This window comes from Spermophilus citellus (assembly GCF_964194105.1).
Source record: "Spermophilus citellus genome assembly, chromosome: 2".
In the NCBI taxonomy this organism is placed as follows: domain Eukaryota; kingdom Metazoa; phylum Chordata; class Mammalia; order Rodentia; family Sciuridae; genus Spermophilus; species Spermophilus citellus.
In genome coordinates this window covers 234,556,018-234,581,244 of record NC_138183.1, presented here as the reverse complement: position 1 = coordinate 234,581,244, position 25,227 = coordinate 234,556,018, and the positions used below count along the sequence as shown (strand labels likewise).

The window sequence follows — 25,227 nt, the reverse complement described above, 5'->3', positions numbered from 1 at the left end:
TAAGATCATACCTACGTCCATCTCCTGGGTACACTCAAATTTCAACCTTCTGATTTTATGATTAAAATTCATTCTATTTAAACCTTAGGTTTAAAAATGAACCATTGAACAGCTTCAAGTAGAGGAGTGGTATGTTTCTTTTCTGCTTTTTAAAACTGAATTAAGCGTAATACCTGGGGAATCAATTAGGAGATGCTTAAACTCTGGGCAAAAAACAATGGAGATAAAAAGTTGGCAGTTTTGAGTATGTGAATGGTACTTAAAGTTGGAGGACTAGGAATTTAATTATTTTATCATGATCCACTTAAACACTAGCTTTCCAGCATTTCTAACCATCCTTGGTGCTACTTTAGGAAGGCTTTTTAATGAAGACTGATAGTTAAATTAGTTCCATCTTCCTTTAAAAGAACCAAGTCCTTGTTTTCAGAAGATACAGAGCACATAAAAATGAATCCGAATGAGATGACATACAAGGTTTGATCAAGGCTTCAAATAGCAGAGTATTGTCTATATTTTCAAGGTCTGAAACACTGCCTCATATACAAGAAGCAATCAGTAAATGTTAATAAGTATCCAAGAATCTGAAATTATAATTATAACACATCAAGACACAAAACAAAATTACAAAAGGAAATTTATTTCAAAAGCATAAGGGAACATTTACATTTAAACAAGGTGATAAACAGGTGTCTTGCAAAAGAAAAACTATCCATGGCATGAAGTTTTTCAAAGTTATGAAGAAAAACAACACAACAACAACAAAACAACCCTAAGTTGTATCTATTGCCTTAGGAATGGGAAGTAAAACGATGAGGTGGTGAGGGAAGGAACATAGTCAACTCCGTATCAAAACTCGAAGTCAAGTCACTTCTGCTCAGCTTTGAGTTTACAAATATGCTTTAAAAAAGAGAAGGAAAAAGTACATTTAATGTTCAAATTTATATAGCTGTATTTCCAATAGAGTTTGTCCTTGAAATGGCTTTAGGCCACTGGCTGATCTGTCTCTGAGGTCCAGACTAGCTGGTTAATTTTCAAATGGTAATTCCATGTTCCTATGTCTGTTCAGATTCCAAGGGAGCTTAGGTTCAGCTCAGTCTTTGGAATGTTTAGATTATTGCCACCATTCCACAGTTAAGCTGACCAACTTCTTAATGCTCACTTGTATCATTCTAGCCTTTTAAAAAATACTTTCCTCATAAACATGTACAGTAATTCTAACATAGGGGTTTTGCTTTCTTCCCAGTGTAGAATAATGGTAACAAAGACACCTGCATTGGAATCACAAACTATTCCTCAAAAAATACATTAAACTACTAGAAATGTCATTGTGGCATTTGATTTGAATAGCAAACTTGGGAAGGGAAGATTAACTGTGGAACAAAAATATATGAAACATTCAAATGCAGAGCAAAGGGTCTATGCTATTAAAAATGCCCATGACATTAGACACTCCACAAACCTCCCATTTGTTGTTTAACCTAAAGATTCTCTATTACCTAACTTATACAATAATTTGGTTAATAACCTGAGAAGTTAAAATCTTGAAAGTGGCAAAAGCAAACCAAGAGAGCATCCCTTACTTATTGGTTCTATGTTATCAATTCATTTTTTTCCTTGGTAGCCCTGGTTATTAAATCTCCAAATCCTAAATTGTACTATGTCATCCTGTGAAAATCTATATGTACATCACATTTGGCTGTATTTCACCAACAGGGATCTCCACATTTTATCTTTGAATATACAGCCTTTATTTTTAGTTTTAAATAACAATAATCATGTAAGTGCAACTGACTCAAAATTCCTCTCTACTGGAAGTAAAACCCTAGATAACAAGTGAATAGTGGATTTAGCCTCAAAAGGATAATCACTGTGTCAAAGACTACCCGTTCCTGGAATTTAAAATATTGATTTTTGTGTACTCAAGTTTCACGGCATGCATATATATATATACACACATACACATACATATGCTTATGTACGTGTGTATGTATATCATACATACACATTTCTGTTCGAATAGTAAGATCCCATATTCAAAAGCTATATCCCAATATAAGGAGAAGAGCACAGTGTAAGCAGTGCAAAATAACTTACTTCCTCCTAAAAATGCATTATCATTTCTACATTTTAAGAAAGCTGGTAAGTATTTTGTGTTTGTGACAGTAGTAGGTGGAAATGCTGCACCATTGCCTAGCAGCTTTATTAAAAAATAATGAAAAAATGTTAAGATTGACCATTACTCTTCTCCATATATTGGGCAAAAAACTAAGAGGGGAGAGGAAAATCAGTAACCTTTCAGAACTGATGATCTTTACCATATATCAGAACAAAATTGAATTTCATTACATTTTAGACTCAAAAGTTCTCAATAACAAGTTATCAAGATGTTTAAAAGCAAAAAGATTCACAATATGAAGTCCGAATAATGATGATATTGGAAAAACAAGTCAAGATTGTGGACAAAGCATCCAAAAATATTATTGAGGTTTTACCTTGGACATAACCATGGTCTATTACAAAAGTAGATCATACATACAAAGGTATAAAGAACATTAAGTTTTTAGCTGAAGGCAGCAGTCCTTAAAGGGATATCCCCGGCAATCCAATGAGTAGTAGAATTTAAGTATATTAAGCTCATGACAATGCTGAAGAATGTGACATCTTACTCAGTAGAGTCTTCCTCGACTACGATTTCCTCGGGTTCCCCAACCTCGGCCACCTCTACTTCCCCTGAAGGCTCCTCTCTGCTCTACGAAAAAGCGAACAAGGGTTTAGGTCTTGCTCAGGACTTCATGGTAGAGCAAACAGAAGAAATACAGCTTGTGCCTTGGAAAGTAGTAGGCCCTTTAAAAGCAAAACTTGATTTTCTCCTAGTCCATTTCCAAGTTCATTTCGTACTTAAAATCAGTAACATTTATACTGAAGCATATATGGCATGATGTATATAGAGCAAAGTGCCTTATACGTTCATACCTACTAAATTAAATGAAACCCATTAATTAAGTTGTTTCAAGGTGACAAGGTTATGATAATTATACTCATTAGTTCTTTATTTTGGTGTTTATCACTACTAAAGATACTTAATATGGAATTAACAAAGCCATTAGTCTGTAATCAATTTTTAAAAACTAGGGTAGACTAAAAAATTTCCTTTCAAATGTAACAAACAGGCAGTGTTTTTGGTTTGGAACACAATATTAAAGGCACCTGTATTCATGAAAACATGGGTATAAATGCAGAGTTCTTTTCGTTGTTTTATGAGCTATATGAACTTACTAAAATTTTGCCGTGTGTGTGTGTGTGTGTGTGTGTGTGTGTGTGTGTGTTTTGAATTAGTGGTATAATTTTGCTGAAAAATCCAGAGTCTTTCATCCACTGGTTAGTCACTTTCACAGTCCAGAAAAATATTCCCCAAGAGTCCAGTGAAAATGGACTGAAGTTATCAGGAAGGGTGGACTTTTTAATCACATGGAAATAGGATCAAATCCCTTCACTGAATTTTCAAACTTACTCACTGCAGCAATCTTGTTAGCAGCAATAAGGAGACTGTTTTGCTTTTTGAATCACAATGTTGATGGCTTGAAAAATACCCTTTAAATCAACCATATAATTCTTTTTTTTTGCCATTATTACTTATTAGGATGATGTTTTGATTATCTTTTTTCCCCCTAGAAGGAAATAATTCAATTGAGATAGAAAATAAATAGCTCTTTCCCTAGCTTAGCCAACATTTTTTGTATGTGGATTGGCATAGAAACCATTGAAAAATGTCGTCATGTTTATTACCCTAGTGAACACATACAAGGTGACAATGTTAAGATACCTATACTTCTTAGTTTATTTTGGTGCCTGTCACTACCCAAGATGATTAATGAAACTAATAATTTCTATATTTAATATGAAATTAACAAAAAATCCTACTAGTCTTCAAAGTGTATGCCATGTATGCAAAATATCTTAACCTATCAGTAATCAGTTCTGAAAAAAAAAAAATCAGAGGTGTTCTGAGGACAAGATGTAGTGACAATGGCTACATTCAGGGAGATAGTAGCATTTAGTGGGCTGTAACTCCTGCAGTTTTTAATGTTTAGACTTGGGACAATCAATGCAGATGTCTGCACATTTTCCTCCTACCATACTCATAAAACCTTCAAGAATTTATTATTATTTTTATTGTACATGTTTAAAGTGTGCCCCCCCTCCATTTTGGTGGTGCTAAGGATTGTGCCTAGGATCTTGCAGCACTCACTGAGCTATACCTTCAGCTCATAAAATCTTCATTTTCTTGTTTTCTTCTTCAACATCAACACACTTTTTGGCTAAAGACTACTAAATAATCTTTCCAGTTTTCATATGAAAAAATACCTAATGAGTATATTAAATACTGTATAAAGGCATTATTACATTTTTTTGATACCATAACCACTGAGCCACATCCCTAGCCATTTTTGTGTTTTAATGTGAGACAGGGCCTCACTTAATTGCTGAGTCTGGTTTTGAACTCTTGATCTTCCTGCCTCAGCCTCCTGAGCTACTGGGATGAAGATATTATTTGATGTAGTTTTTTTTTTAGTACTGGTTGAATGATATAGCTATTTTTATAGTGTAGGAATTCATCAAATTTTCTTGGTTTTGAAGGGCTGCATCCTAAAGTACCAGTCTGCATTTTCACAGTGTTTTCAATGGTTTCCAGCTTTATATTAACTTCTTTAAAAAACTACTACTTCCAATTAAAATTATTATTATTATTTTTTGCATACTAGGAATTGAACCCAGGGCCTCACACATGTTAGCCAAGTACTCCACAACAGAGTTATATCTCCAGCCATTTTTTTATATTTTGAGACAGCTGCTCAGGCTGGCCTCAAACTTGTGATTTTCCTGCTTCAATCTCCTCAGTAGCTGGGATTACAGATGTGCACCACTATGCATGGCTTAAAATTATAAATATTGTATATTCTAAAAAGGCTAAAGACAAAGAACACAAGTCAGAAAATATAGAATGTTCAGCACTTCTGGGCTAAAGGGAACTATGTGTACCGGAAGGAAACAAAACATGGGTGTATATTTACAAATAATTTGACTAAAAATGTATTAGGAAGGTGAAATAATTTGTGGAAACCAATACCTTGTTTATAAAGCAAAAACAAAGACACCAGTTAGTACAATAATAAAGAGCTCTGTTATCCTTATTTTTCAGATAAGAAGTCGAAAGATGCACATTTACATATTGTTGTGAGAGTAGAGTTCTGAAATATTTCCTAAAACTGTCGTCAAGTGTTGACTGGAGTAGAAGGGTTTCTTTCTCAGTCTGTTATCTCACTTGGAAACAAGAAGTATGTATATAGTTCAGGATATACTCTTTATGATAAATACTGCAAAATTAATTCTGATTGGTAATAAAAAACAACCACAAGCACGTTCAGTTGCTGGTATTGCTTTGTCTACCTCAGGAAGATAAGGAGCTGAGCTCGTATTTTTGTCCATTCTTTTAAAAAAAAGATCTATGAGGAAAGAAGCCAATGAGAGAGAAACTTTACTTCTGATTCCACAGCCTTGGGAGAGAATGGACTGGTAGGAAGCTCTCCTACCCAAGGAGATATGGGAAATATGGACAGGAAGACACACTCTGGGCAGAGGGACAGACTGCAATAGAATATGCATTTCTTATCAGGCAGTGCTTAAATACCTGATTCTACTTTCAAGACTTCTCCCTTTGAAAAAAAAACAGGTAGACAAGACCCCAAAAAAGTCATTAATCCCATGTTTGGCAGAAGCTATACTCATACCTGAAGAAGAATGCAAGTATTCTTCCACTGATCTATACCCCTAAACCCAGAATGTTCTGCCTGGAAGCTCGATATGAGAAAGCAAGGACTGGATGGTTAGTGCCAAATTTCTTTCATTTCTGTTAGTTCCTCTAAATACATGAAGCATATTTTTCATTCTTAAGTGCTTAAGTGTTGCATGCTCAATTCAGTGAGCCCACAAAGATGAGTTAGAAAGAAATGGGAGAAATTGTTTTCCCCACAACTTTAGTTCCCAAGCTAACTCAGAAAAGTCACCTGACAGAGCTATGATACTATATGTAATTACTAATTAAAATTAAGTAAAATCCAGTTTCTGCCTAATCTTGCATACTGCTTGTACCCAAACGGAAACGCTCACCATAATTAAAGTTGCCCAAATTGCTGCTATATTTCCCACTGGGGGGGTTATAAATCTGCCTGGCATCCCTTTTTGGTCCTGCTGGAGGTTTCTTGGGTGGTGAACCTGAAGTTGTATCTTCATTAGCTCTCTTTTGCCTGTAATAGAAGAGCAGTAATTAAAAACACTGTATTATGCTAGAAGTTATCTATGTTTATAAACTTAGCGTATCTGCTGTAAAACTCAAGAGGATAATCCCATCATAAAAAAAGAAATAATGCTCCACAGCATCAGATTAATTTGTGGCTTGATTACACATTGTCAAAGGGCATTTATTAGGTTCTAATATAATCTGAAATTCATAACTGTATAGACTTATACACAAGTAACTCATTTTATAAGAGTATTAGAAAAATCTAGTTATGCTATAGGAATACAAGCAAGTCTCCAAAATTGTATTCTACAACTTTATTTTACAAATACTGGAATCAGATTTTGTATTTGAAATTATGCTAATAGTAATATTTTAACATTACCTTGAGAACCATCAAACTATATAATGTACCCTTTTATATAGTAAAGTGACAAGTGAACTCAGATTTTGATAATACTCAAATCCCTTCTAAAGATATTACTTACCCTATCTCAACCTTCTGTACAGGTTTCCAGGATAATGTTACTGTGCTCTTATATGAAGGAGGAATGTGGAAGAGATCCTGGGGGCAGAGAATATTAGACAATTTTTTTTTTTTTTTAAAGAGAGAGTGAAAGAGGAAAGAGAGAGAGAGAATTTTTTTAATATTTATTATTTTTTAGTTCTCGGCGGACACAACATCTTTGTTGGTATGTGGTGCTGAGGATCGAACCCGGGCCGCACGCATGCCAGGCGAGCGCGCTACCGCTTGAGCCACATCCCCAGCCCCTAGACAAAATTTTTAATGTATCTATTGGTAGCAGGAAGCTGTGGTGAAGATAGACACATCTTAAATGCTGTGCGAGGTCCAATGTTCAATACCCAGCACAACCACTACCAAAAAACATGGGGGGTAGGTTTAAGTGGAGGAAGCTTTGATTTATTCTTCCTGTGCTGGTGATTAAAATAGAGTCCAGGATAAAATTGCAAGACAGAAATTAAACAGGGAATATTTTGTTTCCAAATCACACCAATTACCCCACTAGGTAATTTTGTGCATATCACTTAAAATGAAGCTAATTTTAAAGTATCATTTCAAAATTCAGATAAAACATTAGTATTTATCAATTTTAATAAACAAAGCCATCAAATATTTTCTTTTGCGTAAATGCAGTCACCAATGTGCAATTTAGGAAAACACAAAGGTGCAATCTGTATTGCTTCTGCAAATTTTAAGTGGCTCAAAATTAGAACAAAACTAAAATCCTGGTTAATCATGTTTTCCTCCTCTAAATATTTAAAAATAAATTATCAATAAGGGAAAAATCATGACTTAAATACCAAGTTACCAATAATGGGAGAAATGAAAACGTTTGCTGAATTTAAATGTTAAAATAATTCAGAACTGAAATAACTTAGCCTCATTATTTTTGAAACCATGAGTGGATTGCTAAACACATTATATATTTTTTAGTTGTAGATGGACATAATACCTTTATTTTATTTATTTTTATGTGGTACTGAGGATCAAACCCAGTGCTTCACATGTGCTAGAGAAGCACTCTACTACTGAGTTACAACCTCAGCCCATAAAACTTCTTAATAGCTTTACTTTAATTCTTTTTTGGATACAGGTAATATTTAATAAAAGTAAACATTTTTTTTTTCCCATTTAAAATGAGTATACTAATAAACACCACCTCCAACTACATGAAATTGAAGTCTAGTGTATGGGATAAATATAGTGAATTAGCCAATAAAACACACTTTGAGTAAAAAATACTTAAGGTTTCTTAGCTGGACGGACTTAGGATATAAGTAATGTTCTTAGCTTAGAAAAAGAGCCACATGCAGAGTCTTCAATTTAAAATCTCCTTTTCCCCCCCTCCTATTAGAGCTTTATGATTATACACAGTAGCTGGGTTAAATCTTGACATACTCATACATACATAGAAATTAACTGACTTCAGTTCTTGATCCCTGCTTTTCCCTCCTCTTTTTCCCTCCTATCTCTTCCCTCTATCTACTGGACTTCCTTTCACTCATTAATTTGTGTTTGATTGGTTAATTTAAGTATCTTAAATCTCACATGACAATAGGAAACTGAAGTACAGTTTGGGAATTCATGAAAATAGAGTGAAGAAAAGTGGTGGAATAAGAATAGCCTACTAAGTAGAAACTAAAAGACAGTAAAAAATGCCGAGGGTGGTCCAAAGGATACCAGTTTTTCCTGTGCTTCCCCTAAAACAAACACACAATAAAATCATGTCACACATTCCTGCTCAACTTAAAAAATATTTCAGGATTTTCTAATAAGATATCCTACCATAGGTTGCTAATCCCATTCTTATCTTTTCCATACATCTTACTACAGTCATCTTTAGATCTCTTATGTTTTCATGAAGAGGAAATTTTATCATGGGCATGCATTATGTCACATGCACTTGTCAAATTTAAAATATTCTTCGTTTCATCTTCTTCAACATAGATTTGTATCACTTATTAAAATAAAATCAAATCTTAGATTTTAATAAATAAATGAATTTACTGTGAAACTGTTACCTATATTTAAGAGTGGTAATAATGGTAACCATTATAAAAATTTCCTGTGGCGATGTGAATTAATTTTTTTACCTCTTATTCTTAATGCTTTATCACCTTTCTATTTGGCAATAATGCACTCATTCCTCACTGTGTAATACACTTTCACTTTCTCTGAAATGTTCCTTCTCTCTTTTGGGATTTTTACCAGATTAGCTAACACACTAACCAGTCTTCTTCATGCTCTAGGTTATTACAAATATGTCAGCAGATGTTTGGGAAAGCTAAACAGACCTATAGAGGGCAAGGTGCACCCTATCACACAGTGCAAAAAGCTCTGAATTTATTACATGGACAAGTTTACAAAAAAAGACCACAGGAAGACATTTCATATGCTATAGAGCACATGTCCTTTCTCACTAGAGTAAGTAACTTTGCTGGCTATCCAAAGGGCCCAACAGCATTCAGACCACTAGAACTTAAAGTCATGGAAACTTCTGAGTTTAAATCTATCTGCTGCAATGCTTTGGGTCAAAGGAGATTTGCATGCTTCCCTTATCTTCTGCAAAACCTTTAAATAAAGTGAAACAATATATGATTTTATGATACCTGCAAAAATGCCACTTGGTATTAAAAAAGTATACAGTTTCAAAAGGCAAAATAATGAGGAAGAAATGGCATCTTCTGTTAAACACTACCATTTCAGACCTAAAAAAAAAAACCATGGAAAACCTTTTGCACTGTCTTTCTAGCTAGCTGGGAGGGTTAGATAAGGAAAGAAAGACTTACCTTGATTAAAACATTGATATTGTTCGTTATTTTCAACGCAACAACTTTAATCTTATTCTGCAAAGAGAAAACAAATTTAAATTAAAATGCCACTAGCTTCTATGCATATATTGCATTCTGATACAGAACTAGAGTAATTAAAATTTCTCTTTCGGAATACTTTCTACAGTTAGAGAATTCCTTGGTTTAAATCTAGATAATGCTTATTCCTATTTCTTGACTCTACAAAAGTATACAGATGGCAAAGAAAATAAATCTCATATTCCCTCAACAGGTTAGAACGTTTTTAAAATGTTGTCCACATTTTTTTTTTTGAAAATATTTAAGGGATAGATGCACATAAGAGTTGCTTTAGAAGAAATCATTTTAAGTTATAGGAAGACGTAATTAAAGTTGTTCAAGTATTTCAATAGGACTAGGATGAAGACTGATTAAATTAGGCAAGATTAGGGAAACCGAAAATCTCAACACGTACCTATACAGTGTGTTTATGGAATTAGCAGTTTATGAGACATGAACCAAAATTCTTACCTCTTCTGTTTTTAAGGCCTCGCCTGTTTTACCCTGAAGAGCCAAGCGAAGTTGTCTAATATAAACCTGTAAGCCCCGTGCAAAGTATTGCAGCCTAAATGAAAAAGTATTTAATTAGCAATTCATCATTCCAATTTTGCTCTTAAACAATCTTCAACTGTAGCAAATTGATACTAAGTGCAGAAAATGGCATATGACCAATAAATTAAAGAATAATTTCTTAGGTTGCCTGTTTCTAATCCAAGATTTCATTAAGTATTAAATCAGTCCCTCAGGCACAATAGAGGACAGTAAAGGTGACACTGTGGCTCAACATTCAAAATTTAAGACGTGAATTTTGTTAACAGAATGATCCAAAACAAACTTCCTGATGAAAACTACTTATATTGAATTTTTTAGCACTGCTCCTAACTATGTGCCAGGCATTTGCTAAAATCTTTACATTCACTGTCTCATTAAATTCACACATCTTTATGAGGTAGGCAGATACTATATCATTCAAATATAATAGATGAGAAAAATTTAGGGGGTTAAAGAGGTTATGGAGCCTGCCCAAAATAATTAAGCAAATCAGAAGAGCCAGAGTCCATTTTTTTTTTTTAAAGTTCATTTCCCCAGTGGATTGTTATGCCACATCTATCGTATGTTTACATACATGCCTGTATTTTAGACTCTCCACTGTTCCACTGTGTAAAGAAGGGTGGAGAGAATGTTCTTGTAGAACAAAAACAAAACCCAGGGAGCTTAAAGATAGCCATCACCTTTGCCAAGGACTAAACCACCTCAATCATATATCACCTGATTTTGAAATCTTTGAGCTTTTCTGCATTCAGTTTGGCTGTTAAGAAATCTGGAAGTTTTCGGCCCAACTGATGAAAACTGTACAACAAACATTCCACATAACTGAACTGCAGCTTGGGTTCTTCATTACCAGCATTCTCCCCATTTTCTGCTTCTTCTGGAGGAAGAGGCATATATTCCTAGGAGATTGAAGTACAGAGATGTTTGCAATCTTCTCTAAACATTCTAATTATAAATAAATACTCACGTAACTAAAAGGCATACTTTTAAAACATGGAGCATTAGAAACTACCAAAAGTAGAAATTTTGGATCAATGTTCTAGCAGGTCAGTTTTCCTTATTAACCTGTTACAGCTGTTATTAGTAATAAAGAAAATTCAAGTAGCTAAAATTAGGACTTACACAAACAAAGGCATTATTAAAGAGTCAGAATTCAATCTGAGTTGAGATTAAAAGTTGATGCTCTTAATGACACCAAAATTTTTTTGAGAACACGAGCCCATTCTATTTTAGGTATTGATTATCTTTATATTGAAAATCTGACCAAAGGTATCCAATATCAGTGCTATTACACTCCAATAGGTATTGCAGGTCTGGAAGAACAGCAGATGGTGGATGACTCAATTCATGCCAAGGGCCTGCGGCTAATCATCATGCCAGTTATATAACTGCTTCCGTCAAACAAGAAAATCACTCAGTTATGCTGATAATGATTTTATCAGATGGCCTATTTTCTCTACAATTACAACTTAAATGACAGACTTTATTTCCTGGTTGCTAAAGCTACTTTGCCTCAGGAGGCTACTAGCTGGTGGCCTGGAACAAATGATACTCTGCAATGCTAACTTTAGTTTTAAGACTGTTTGGCACATTTGGAAGAGTTGCTAATTTCTTTCACACAGACAAAGACATTTTGATATGGAACAAGAGAAAGATCTGCTATCTAAATTTTGTGTGGCACTATGCAAAGCATTAACAACAGAAGAAATACCAAGATGAAAACAGACTTTTTAAAAAAGTAGACAATGTTGCCTGACCAACTATTAATTGAGAAAATTGTTACTTAATCTAAATGTCAAAAGCTGGTTCTCTGTCATTAATTAATACTAAATCAATCTTTAAAGATATATACTGACTATACCAAAAGGAAAAAGTTCTTACCAATAACTTATCAAATAGTTTTCTTAAATTTGTTTCTAGCTTCTCCATGTCACCACAAAATGAACTCATTTCTGCCAACAATTTTAATACCTAAAACAAAAAATATTATTTTTTGAGAGAGTGAGGACTATAAAATGAGAATAATCCTAGATAACTGTTTAAGACTTTCTTTATTTTCTATTATGCTTTTACAGAATCCTTATGTTTGAACTGGGAAAAAAATCTTAGAAATGCAGCCCTACTTTTTACTGTTGAGTAAAGTGGAAGGCCAGAAATAATGTGACTTGGTAAGAGTGCATGTGAATGGCAGAGATCTCTAAAACAAGATCTCACGATTCCTAATGTATCTGTGAGAATACAGAAAAGAATAACAGACACTTTCTGTTATAGGTAAATGACAGTGCTAATTAAATGTAAAAATAAACATGTTAACTAACTTAACTTGTACTATAAAAAGACACTTAGAACTTTTAACAGCAAAGAATTATTTACTAGCATTTAAGGTGGGCTTCTTTTACTATTAAACTTTGTCTCCAGATAGTAACTCAAAATACTGGTAATTGTCAATATTCTAAATGTTCATCCCTTCCTTCATTAGTCCCAACCTGATGAGCCTAGCCCAGGACATCTGTGCATAGTGAAACTTTGTTGTCCCAGAAGCCTAAGAGGGAAATGGCACTTCCACTTCCACATTTCTATCCAACTCAAAGAGTCATTAGGTGCTCTTCAGAATCAGAATCTTTACTAGATTCTGGGGATGCAGAAGTGAATTAGATTACATATAGGGAGAGAGAGATAAATAAGTATAAAGTATTACAGATGCTGTGAAAAAAATTATGTATATTACAGTTAAGATAGAAAGGCAGGAAAATAGTTAATTCCATTGATCAGGAGTTACGGATATTTTGTTAATTGAGTTTAATTCTGGTTCTGTAAGTTATGGCTAGCAATAGAAACTGTTATATGTTATTTAAAAATGTTAAGGATTCCAAGGACTATAATGTAATCTATAGGCAGTGCTCTTCCATTGCAGCAAACTACAATTGAACCCATAAATCATTTCTATGCAATTAATCCTAGCCCAGGAATTTACTGGCTAGCCATTACCACACATTTAAATTACTCCCTTAGAAATTATATCTAAGTTAGTGGTTACAATTTTGTTAAAATACAAGGCTATATTTTTGTCTTTTCAGTGCAGAAAACAGGATTTTTTTCTTACCTCTAACTGTATATCGAGACCCTCCACAGGGGTAGTCAAGGTACTGAGGTTAGGGAGAACTTGCTCACAGAAATAAGTCACAAATCTTGTGGAATGAACATTTTTCTGTATAAAAAAATCCAAAGAATATCAAGTTGTCAAAAAAGAAAATTGAAAGAAATACTTTCTCAAATATTACAGTAGAATGTGCTTCAAAAGTGTTAACTAAGCACCATGGCCTCAAATACTGCAACTAAAAGTAAGATATAATGCATGCCCCAGGGCACCCCAGAAATAACATCAGCAGACTTGTACACTTCATTGCAGGCACCTGGAACACTGGGACATCTACAACCCTCTGAACTCTTCCATCAAAGAAGCAAATCAATTTGAAGTCAAATTCAGGAGGGTTAGTGTTGCATTTTCAGACTACATAATTCTCAAAAGGACAGATCCTTAAACCTGGGTGTTTCAAACTAAGATATACATAACCCAGAAATTTGATGGCCAGGGAAAACACAAAGCTAGAGACAGAATGCAAAATCTGCATGACTTAAAAGCAAGGCTTTAATGAAATTTCTTCCTGCATTTTTTTTCTTACAAACCCCACTCCAGACTCTCTATTCACCCCAGTGTGTTATGAATACTTTTATAGAAAAGTCTGAGAAGAGTATTTCAAGTGAATATCTATGGATAATAGAGTAATCAAAATATGAGTTATATAAAACAAAGAGCTCACAGAGAAGAGGGGTACTGCTTGCCGTGTGCACTGTAAGAGCCTGTCCACACAGTCAGGATCTGAGGGGTTGAAGGTCTGTTCTAGGTCGGCCTGTTCAGCCACAAGCTCTACTAGTTGCTGTCTTCCACTCACTGTCTGTAAGCTTTTTAACCCAGATAGTATTTTCATGAACAGAACAAATTCTTCACCAGTCACATCTTCCAAGACCTGGAAAAAGACAATTCAGAATAACAATATTTTTATCACTGGAATGGGCAGGAAAGATCAAAACTTCATGAAAGAATGGCAAATTTATTTCAGTTACTAAAGTCAGTTTGATATTATTGCTTCTGAAATATTGATGAAAAGACAACTTTTGGCTTCAGGGTAAACCATGCACTCTCCAAGGGGACAAAAATTCATTCTTAGGAAATTTTACTTGGTTACCTACAAAGCACAAGATACACATCCAGAATGTAAACAGATATACAAAATGCCTGTGGCATTAAAAAGAGTGGCTAAGAAAAAATACATACAAAAAGGCTCTCTTCTCATATCTTTGGGTCTAACCCTTTGTATTTACCGACCAAAGGCGTTTGCAATCATGACATACTCTTGCATCATGACTTATTAGATGGGAATAGGTAAAATATTCAAGGTATTCCCAGGAAAGTCATGCCTTGTTCAAGGAAGAAATTTTATCAGCAAGAAAGTGGTGCTATTATAGAGAAACTTTTGAAACTTCTTGAACATATTAGGAAATGTAAATTGTTTCCAAACTTTGGCACTTTAAAATGAGTGAAAAGTTAATTCTGACAAACCTTGCCAATTTTAGCATCTGTAACTATACTAGATGTTGGGAACACAGACACATAGGCATGGTTTTACCCTCTTGGAAGAGTTTACAGTGCTATGGGGTAGGATGAAAAAACAGATCATTTCCATGTGACAATATAATGATATACTTCATTTTGAAATGGTGCAGAATACCTGAAGGGGAGAAAGAGGTAGGAATCAGGGAGTTTCCTAAAGGAGGTGATCTAAACAGAGTCCTAAAAGACACATAAGTTTTGAGGACAATACCAGAAAGGATTTAAATATGATTACATCCCTTTAAATTAATTCACTACTTTATCATTATGAGTGGCCAAATGCTAAATACCATATAAAAAAGAAACTTGGGAGTTCAGTGGTGGTTCTAATGGGATGTATCATTTTACTCAAGCTACATACAGCACTGGCAAATACTGCCAATTTGGTAATTGTTATATTGCTTTAGAGAATTTCTATTAAATGATGACAGCAGCTTACCTTTTTGGATTCAGTTAGGATAAGCTCCTCTACTTCCTTTGTTAGGACTTCATCTGGTAAAGTCTTGAGTTTTGTAGATAGGAATTTAATAGCTCGTTCTCTAACAATGTCCTCTCCTTGAAGTATTTGGCTAAATAAGCCACCTAAAGTTCCTGTAAAAGAAAATAGTTATCTGCAGCAAGTCAATGTATACTGTAAAGAAGTTATAAATGTAACTCAATGTATAGCATTTCTTTTCAAACAAGATAAATATCATGGATATCATCAATACTGGCTAAAAGTTGGTTTAAAATGTCTATAGACCCAATACAGGAGTAATTACACATTTTGTTCTTGGCTAGAATCAGCTTGAGCATGACTTTCCCTTTTTATCATTAATAATAAATCCCAGATATTTCAGAAGAATTTCTATAAAGTGCAAAATAAGTTTTTTTCCAACAGAATTCTAAAGGAGAAGTATGATTTGTTTTTGCAACTTTCTTTTCTTTTTTTTAGTATTCAATTTTAGTTGTAGTTGGACACAATACCTTTATTTAATTTTTTATTTTTATGTGGTGCTGAGGATTGAACCCAGGGCCCTGCATGTGCAAGGCAAGCACTCTACCACTGAGCCACAACCCCAGCCCCTGTAACTATTTCTATTGTAATTTTCTAGTCACAAACATCTTGACTTAAAGTATTTTTTGTTTTCGTTTTGCTTTTTTAAGAATACCTACAGTTTTTATGAAAAAAATCTCTGGGTGAACTCCAAACTTTGTCCTTAATCTAACTTATTTCTTAAACCATCAAACACAATTCAGAATAAGAACTGGCCTTACCTTTTGCATCCATCTTAAATATACTTAACAGGGCATTGTTTACTAAGTTAAATTCTGCAGAGTCATCTGGATAGAGAAAAAGTAGTGCAGTGAATATAAAATAAATCTTAAATACCATTTGTTTCATTTCCAAACTTAATATTCAACATAGCTTTTCACAGATTACATTATCAGCAAACTTATATCTAAGCAATTTTCTCAAGTACCAAAAAGACACATTTCCTTATAAGGACAGAGAACCTGATCTAGCATACCTAGGAAACTTTTATGTAAAGATGGTACAATTATTGAACTACAGGAAACTGGGGGTAAAATTACGATGATGATGATGCATCAAAATTCCCAAGAGAATTCAGTCTTTACACCCCTGAAAACAAAAATTAAAAACAAAAAACCAAGAATTACAAAATCAGAGGCAGGGGATATATATAGCCCAGTGATACAGAGTTTTCTAAGTGAGGCCCTGCGTTCAACCCCCAATACCCCTCCAAACACAATAAAATAAAAATTACATAATCAGAAGTCATTAAGTTTTAAATTACTGAAAAAGTTTAACCTCTTTGGTAGGATCTTTGGCACTCCTCCCAAATAGACACTATTTCAGAGAGAAGTTATACAAAAAGGTAATAATAAAATTTCTTACCTGTCTGCAAAAGTTGGGTTAGTATATCTGCCACTCGGGGAAGATTTTCTCCAGTGGCAAATTGAGGCAGCTCTTTAATTGCTTGGCGTCGAATCTGGGCATGATTTCAAACAGAAAATTAATCAAAGGCTGTTATCATTAAAAACAACAAATTCAGCTTTTTAAGAAAACTAAAACCACAGAGAAACCATGTTAAGAAAAGTTGTTAAAACATAAGATATGAGATTTTTAGTAGTTTAAAAAATACTTTGCTCCAAGTTTTTCTTTTCTTTTCTTTTTAACGGATAGGGTGTCACTATATTGTCCAGGCTAGCAAGTTCTGGGAGAACTTCAGTTTTCCTGTCTTAATCTTTTGAGGAGCTGGAAATGACAGGTATGAGCACTGTGCCTGAACAAATTTGCTTCAAATTAATATCCAAATTTTACAGAATATGTCACCAAAATGTAGTGGAAAGGATGTTAAATATAATACCTGAGATTGGTGTAGGCAGATTTGAGATCGCAAACGTTTATATACAACTATTTGGTTTTAACTACCTTTGGACATATAATACAGTCTTTAAAACAGCTTCTGTGGCAATGTCATACTCAGGAACTCTATTTTAGAATTTTCAGTACTGACTACTTAATATAGCACTTGTGGTTATGATTAATTCCAAATACTGATTTTAACTTATTAGGTTTAACGTTAAAAAAAAAAAAATCACACAGGGTTTACATCCAGGGTTTATATTCATTTATATGAAATGTTTGATTCATTGATTTCATTTGGAAAGCCAGGAGATAATACTTGGAAATTCTTAGAAACCTTTCATCAACAGCCAGAAATGCTAACAGTTAATTCTATTCCAGGGAGAAATGATTTCTTCTTATTCTAGTAATCATATATAATTATTACATTGTCCAATTATTTTTCTGCCATGCAAAACATATAAGGGTGTTAAAACTGTATTAACTACCAGTCTAATTTTATAGCACAATGAATAACAATGTATGAGAAAGATGTGAGCCACAACCCATTTTTAGTAGTGAGTAATGAACACAAAAAACAAATCATTTTGTGATTCTACGTATTTTTCACAACAAAAGGTGGTAAAAGAACTAATACATTTTCTTAAATGTAGATTTAAGCCTAGATATGGTGCAATACCAGGAAATGCTGTGATATTTTATTATGCACTGATATGATAATTATGATTTTATTATTCCAATATAAAAACATTTGAAAGATTGTTGAAAAGTGTCAATCATAAACTTACTGATACATCTTCATCCTCACAGAGGTCTAACTGTGCATTGATAGCAGAATCAGCCAATTCTGGAAAATGCTTAAAGAATTTAGGAATAAACTGAGCTGCTAATCGTTTTTCCTTTGTACCGCCTTTCACGCCATCCAATATCACTTGATAGGCATCTTTATGCTGAAAGAAAGAATGCAGCAAAAAAGAAGCATAATTTTGAAGAATGTGAATCTAAATACAACTTTAACAAACATGTTCAGGTCTGCTTTAAATTTTTAGAAGCTAAGAAATAAGACTTATTTTTGGAGTTTTACTGCTTATATCAGACACCTATTTTTCCACCTTGTTGCTTCTTCACCCATACCCCAATTTTATTTTAGTTAGGGAAGAGACAAAGATAATTCCAATTTTAAGTGGAAAAAGCAAATAAGATTGTTAATATACTAACATTTTTTCATTTTAGAGATCATTAACTCTAGCTCTGTGACTGTGTGATGCTTAAAAATGGTAATGAACACCACAGAATTCTCAAAGAGTTGCGTTACATTTAATCATAAAAATTACCCCTTTTTCCATTAGCACTTTGAAGAAGGTAGGAGAAATATATTTCTGAAATCAAGCAATTTCAGGAAGGTTAGGAAGAACAGTTTAATTTTGCTTCATCTTTTAGGATATGATAGTAACAACTTATTCTATAAATCCAGCCAAATTTGGAATCAGAGTCTAAAGTTACATATTAGAATAACACATTCAAGTCATTTGTTTCTTTTAAAAAGAATTCTTAAGTGCTCTAAATGGGAATACTCAACAAGTTCCTAATCCTTGTTACACAGCTGCCTCCAAACCAGTCCTCTTATTAAATGACATTGGTCAAGCTGGTAAGTAACAGTGATAAATACAGAATAAGACCATACATATATCTTTTGTGTGACATCTGAATAAAACTTTTAATAAATGAAAAATGTCCTTAAGAATTATAATCTTGATAGCAAATGCCACCCACAATTTAGTGTACATTTATACTGTATAAGGAATGCACTAAGTGCTTTAGTCATATGAGCTTACATCATGCCTTCAAGAGAGGAATGATTAACAAATATCCAATAAACTGTAGAGTCAGCAAAATATTTTATAACTATTTTTTTCCATGGACAATATTCTGTTGAATGGAAAAAAATAAAGTAAAATGTAAAGTTATCAACACACTAAACAGAACACCAATTCCTAAATAAGAAATTTCTGTGAAAAACATTTAGCTTCCTCATGAAATGCAGACATAACATCAGTCTTCAGGAGTTATTACTTAAAAAGTAAATTATATATTTTTCAGTGCAAAGGTTCAAAATATCATAGCTTATTTTTCTACCATTTCACATTCCTGTGGTTCACCGCACAGCTTCTAGTCAGATTTCATAAAATCAGTCTTGAAAAGTTCTGACATCCCTACATTTTGCAGAGAACCACAAATCTAAAATTTCTATTCAAATTTAAAGCTTTACTTTTAAAGTAATGTGAAGAAATACCTTATATTATCTAAAATTATATGAAAAAATTGCTTACAGCAAACCTTCCCCAGGCCAATGAAAAAAACTTGGAATCAAATAAAAAGGAATCATTAGCAGGATTCAATGAGAGTCTACCAGGGACAATGATACCTTGTCTACATTCCTCATGACAGGTATTTTTATTTTCTGGTGAGAAAATCAAGGCTCACAGAAGTGAAATAATTTGTCCAGGGCCATGCAGCAAGTTGAGCAGATCCAGGACCCAAACACAGTTATGCTGGGCTCTATAGTCAAGAACCTGGCCTAACACCAATCTTCTTTAATTGGACTGTTTCAAATTTATGTTCTAGGATCTTATTTAACAAAAAAAGGGGAAAGCACTTATCAGATCTAGGACCTTCAAAGGTAAAATTTAAGCCCTAAATATAGGCTCCATGCAGACACTTCAACTGGGACACAGCCTTGCAAATATAGTAGGACCTTTGGAAATTTAATACATTTCAACACACTCAAGCCAGGATTCAAAGTTTCTACCATCAGTGGGTCTTAGTTTCATCAAATAATTTAGTGACTATCATTAATAAAGACTTCAAGCAATTACCCTTAATATAATGCAAAATAAAGCGTGCTCTTTCTTGTCAGTTCTTGGAGTAATTTTCTACAACACTATATAGAGAAAACTTTTTTTTTTTTTTAACTAAACAGGATTTAAGGTACAGTAGTTATTACTTGTGTTACTCAAAGTAGGAAACAAATGAAATTGAAATTCTAAGTAATCACAGTGACTTAGTGACAGGTAGAATGTTACTACAAGAAAATATTCCAAATAACATACAGTACTGATTATTTTTCCTGTTCTAACACAATGGTATATTTCATTTAGACAGATAAATTTGTGATCCCAACAAGTTGTAATTGTAAACACTTTAATACATTTCTCAAGCTGCATACATTGGCATATTTTTAATATCTAAAAATAGAAACTTAAAAGAAACCTCTAAGATACTTTTAAGTAAAAAAAAAAAGTAAGGTACAGTTGGATCCACAATTTTTGTATGCCTTCCTTCCCTCCTCCTCCTCTGGAAAACACAAGACACACACACTCGTTCTCTCTCTCTACAAAAAATTTCATGGCAGTGACTTTTAAAACATATCCAATAGGCATAAGAGGTAGGTGATGTGCCAGGTAAAGCCACACTTAGGTCCATGATGCAGCCTCTCTGACATAAAACATTCTTTTAGAGAAGGATGGAGTTTCAACAAATACATTTCTTAAGTATGACATAAAAAGAAAATGTTTAAGCTACATTACCACCTTCTGTCTTAAACTCAGTAAATCCAGTTTGTATGTGATGATAATACAGGCTGTTAATACTTCCACATATTTTAGAGTACTTATGAACCTGGTCTGTACTTTAGCTTAATCATACAAAATAAAGCCACTGAAAGAGTGGTATTCATGAAATTAAAGTCAATAAAGCCCACAATGCTCTATATGAAGAGCCAATGTATTCAATGGGTAGGAGACCAAGAGGAGAAAGGAAGGGTTGGCATTATATAGATCTAATCTCAGATCAGCCTCACTGCCAATCCCTTTAACAGGTATCTGGTAAGTTTTCTTAAGCTTTTCAGATTTTTGACAATACAAAATTAAGTATCTAAATTTAAAAATTAAGTAAATTCACAAATATTTATAACAAAATTTAAAATAATCGTGGACCACACCTTGCTTTATTATGGCCAGTGGGAAATGGTTAGAGAGAAATAGGAGCACAGCAAAGGAGGCAGAACTGAAGACAATCAACAGATGTGGGGGGGAGGCTGAGTAAAGGGAACATAGAAGCAAAAAAAAAAAAAAAGAAATATGATAAGAGAAACTAGAAGGTTTTTGTTATTAATATTCCCTTAGAATTTACCATTTGTGACAGACTTATTAGAAGATATATGTTCCCGTGTATGTCTAGAAAGTAAAAGTTCCCTTTGTCATTCATCAGAATCCTTGTACATTTTTTTGGTATGTATATCTATCTGTTCCTTCTTTGTATGCATTTCTTCAATGTCTACTGGAGGGCAAGGCAGGTGCAAAGAGAGAAGCAAAAATAAATAAACAAATAGATTTAACTCAATCTCCAGAATATAACTTAGTAAAGGAATAAGAGAAGTCCACATTGAAATAAAATATACAAATCTAAAGTACTATTAATAAATACAAACACAGTGCTAAGGAGGTTCAAAAAGATAAAGATATGATGTGCTTGATGAAACCTCAGAGGACTTGTACTTTCCTTATATATTTTGAGGGCACACTCTAAAAGAAATGTTGACAATAGTGTGCAAACGGTGGCAGCAACCTGAGCAATCTTTGTGCTCACCTCTCTGGCAAAGGCTGAAAATCAAAAAAGCCAGAAGGAAGTTAGAGAATGACAAACTCAAATACAGTCTCAGTAAAGTGCCAGATAGGATTTGCCAGAAAACTTAAGTCTGGATTGTAAATCTCCTAAATTCAAATATTTAATGGTGTCTTCTCCATTAAATCTGCTCTTGCCTTTGTTAGTTAAAATTACAACCAATATCCTGAAACTCACTATCTTTTTTGGTGAACAGTTCTAGGTACTTTCTTTAAAAGGAAAGAAGTATTATACATCAGAGCAGAGTTAGTAGGCATTACAGTTTGAGTAGCTTCAATTCTCCCAGAATTCAATGAACTGATGGCAAATCACTACACTTCCACTACACTTCAAGATTTTTTTTTTTACCTTAAGTAGTTGCTCTATGGCTGTTACTATGGCGTCATGAAAGCACTGACTACCCATTGTTTACAGAAAAACAAGCTATATTCTAGTGCTAGTACATGGTAGGTGCTCAAAAAATGTGCTGAATAAATGAAATCATGGGCTTCATTAAGGTCTGGAGAAATTTATGTCCCTTTTCCCTTTTCCAGAAATTTCTGGCCCTTATACGCTCTTCCTAAATAGCAAATTTTTGCTTTATGAAAGACATTGTTGCTCTCTTGGAGTCAGCTCAAGCTCAATCTCAAGCTTTTGTAATTAAAGATGCCCTAACAGGAAAATCTTGGCAAATCTCAATTTCTCATAGTACAGGTCATGTTGGTGCTTAAACAGTTTAGATTGTGGAGCACTTTGGATTTGGGATGCTTTACCTATACAGGCTATGCAAATATTCCAAAATCTGAAAAAATATTAAATCTGAAACACTTCTGGTCCCAGGAATTTCAGATAATGGATAGTCAATCTGTACATATATAAATTACAACTTAGTTTCCACTTGCCCTAATACACTCACAGTAGGGAGTTAAATAACTTCTACTCCACCAGAAATGAGGGTGAGGGATGAGACATCTCTTTGCATACAGTTTCAAAGTTTTCCAAATAAGATTCCACATATGTCTCTTCAGGAAAACACAATTTGCAAAGCAGGTGAGAATCACTGTTCTAGTTTCCAACTTATCCCCTCTTGCTGATGTGCAACAAAGTCAAATTTAGGCAGCTTAATTTGCTACAATCTTCCACAACTCAATCACAAGACAAATTATACAATGATTGAGAATTCTTCAGTGCTAGTTCTTACTAGGAACAACAAATTGAAACCATAACCATAGTTTTCCCCATTTTGTCTTAATGGGCAGAAAACTCCTTCAGAACTAACCTAGCATACTCTCCATACATTTACAATAGTGTCAGTAAACAGTTCTTACAGGTAACAGTGAAATTCCCTACTAAAATGGAAATAAGTAGGGAAGGAAAATCATTTGAAATTGGTATAGTCATAATTCTAGGTTAAGTTATAATAAGGTCCCAACATAAATTTATTATTATTATTTTTTGCTCAGCTTAGGAAGACACTGTACTTGATCTACACGCATCCAAGAAAAGGACAGGAGGAGTACTGTCAATGCTTTAATATAGACTTTCTAAGATGGTGTCCGCTTTCTACTCTATGAGATGTGTAAGCGGAGGCACAGAAGCTTCTAAGCACTGAAACATATAGAATGGGATTTCTAAACAATCAAGTTTACCTCCAGGTCAACCTGAACCTTGTTCTCAAGAATACACCCACCAGACAGTTCATTGAACATTGTTCTACAGTAGTTGAAAACTAAACCACGTGTCTGCGGCAAACACAGCAGAAAGTGCTTGCCAGAAGACTGCATCCTTCCCCTCTCAAGACATTGCCTTGCACAGTTCTGTATTACTTTCTTCATTTAAAACAAAACAAAACAAAGTAAAATCTTTCCTATTTACTTATGTGTCACCAGTCCCCCTCACTAGATGCACCTCCCGGGAGAGCACAAATCTTTTCCATTTGCACCTACAGCGCCCTGCACATCTCCTGGTGCACCATAGGCACTCAAAACAGGTACTGAGTAAATAAATCCTTGCGTCCTCGTTGAAGTGTGGAGGAAAAGGGCCCTTATCTGTTTTTTACAACCTTTGATCTCTTAAGCACTTTCCCTGAAGTAATAGAAACTTTTGCCTCCAAAGAGATTATTTTTTGATCTCTTGAAAACTTTAAGCCTAATCTTTGAATAACAAAGTTCTACCGAAATGAAGGAGAAAGAGAGAAGAGGAATCTCTACAGGGCGAAGAGAATTAACCTGAGCCTGAAGGGGCTGAGTTAGGAATCGCCACGGGGAGAAAAGGCTGGTTGAGGGCGGTAGTGAAGCCTGGGACCCGGGGGACCGTTCTCCCGGGAGAAGCCGGAGTCTATACTGCCAGAGTGTCCAACCCGACAAAACAGCCCAGCGCGGCTGGGAGCCCACGGCAGCACAGCGACAGCCCCGCCCGGCCCGGGGTGCGCGGCGGGCAGCGCTGTAGAGAGGCCGCGGAGCTCCGGGCCCTGCAGGCCGCTCCGGGACTCACCTGGCCCACTTGCTCCGTGGCATCGGCTAGGATGCCATAGTTGCGGTAAAGCTCCTCCACCGTCGGCATGGTGAGCGACAAGCCCGCGGCCCGCTCCTGCTGTCGAAGTCGCCGCCGGCGCCACCGCCGCCTCGGAACTTCTCCAAGCTCACGACCCGAACTATTACGCCTCCAGCTGCCGCCAGTGCCGCCGCCAGTCACCACGCACAGCGGCCCCGCCCCCAACGTCTACGTAAAGACGTCACGTCGGGAGCGGCCTTTATGGGACGCCAATGAACAGCCCCGGGTTTTGTCGCCCTCTGGCGCTTGGAGGTGCAAAAAGCGGCAAGAACTATAAAATTGCTTCTTAATCTTGAAGGATCCTAGCTAGCTAGCCAAGAAGGAGCTCTTGATCTGGGAGGGGAAAAGGAGAGGAATGCTATGATAATTCCTTTTCCTCTCTTAAAAGATCTTACATTTGCTAAAATGGTGATCTTATGAGGGAGGAAATAGAATGAGAGATTACAAAGGCAAGATGTATAAATCACAAGCCATTTTCCATGATTCAAGGAAATGAACAAATCTGTGGCAGCTGCAGGGAAATGGGACCGTGGATAAGCAAAAAGCATTCAAATTCCGCTTTAAAAAAATACCTCTGTGTCCATCAAGTTAAAGGGACGTGGTGTCAGATTTAGCCTGCTGGAAGAGTTTATTATCACTGCTTGCTGCCATTGCAAAGAATTAGGGGCCACTGGACGATGTTTAACATCTAAGAAGTGAAACCATGTATGTTGTTGTGGTTTGGATATGACATGCCCCCTTCCCCCC

General features: G+C 34.9%; 1 protein-coding gene across 2 annotated transcripts; it reads right to left on the bottom strand.

Moving 5' to 3' along the window:
* Positions 1–617: 617 nt before the first annotated feature.
* On the bottom strand, positions 618–24,632 carry API5 (apoptosis inhibitor 5). 2 transcript variants are annotated; one of them, XM_081280137.1, is made up of 14 exons: positions 24,421–24,632; positions 18,054–18,215; positions 16,795–16,888; positions 16,152–16,217; positions 15,334–15,485; positions 14,044–14,250; positions 13,326–13,430; positions 12,104–12,193; positions 10,940–11,121; positions 10,142–10,235; positions 9,611–9,667; positions 6,787–6,863; positions 6,169–6,305; positions 618–2,749 (listed from the first exon to the last, which is right to left on the bottom strand). In XM_081280137.1, the coding sequence occupies exons 1-14, from the start codon at positions 24,487–24,489 to the stop codon at positions 2,667–2,669; spliced, it is 1,575 nt and encodes a 524-aa protein (XP_081136263.1). In that variant the 5' UTR covers positions 24,490–24,632; the 3' UTR covers positions 618–2,666. The 2 variants fall into 2 exon arrangements, with proteins under 2 accessions (XP_081136263.1, XP_081136264.1); XM_081280138.1 differs by having other exon boundaries at positions 618–2,744.
* Positions 24,633–25,227: the final 595 nt, after the last annotated feature.

Excerpts from the sequence above, each read along its gene's own strand:
- API5 (XM_081280137.1), bottom strand. The coding sequence starts at position 24,489 with ATGCCGACGGTGGAGGAGCTTTACCGCAACTATGGCATCCTAGCCGAT. Across the intron at positions 14,251-15,333 it reads TCCTAACTGAATCCAAAAAG|GTCTTGGAAGATGTGACTGG; the intron begins GTAAGCTGCTGT and ends GTCTTTTTCCAG. Across the intron at positions 11,122-12,103 it reads AACTATTTGATAAGTTATTG|GAATATATGCCTCTTCCTCC; the intron begins GTAAGAACTTTT and ends TCAATCTCCTAG.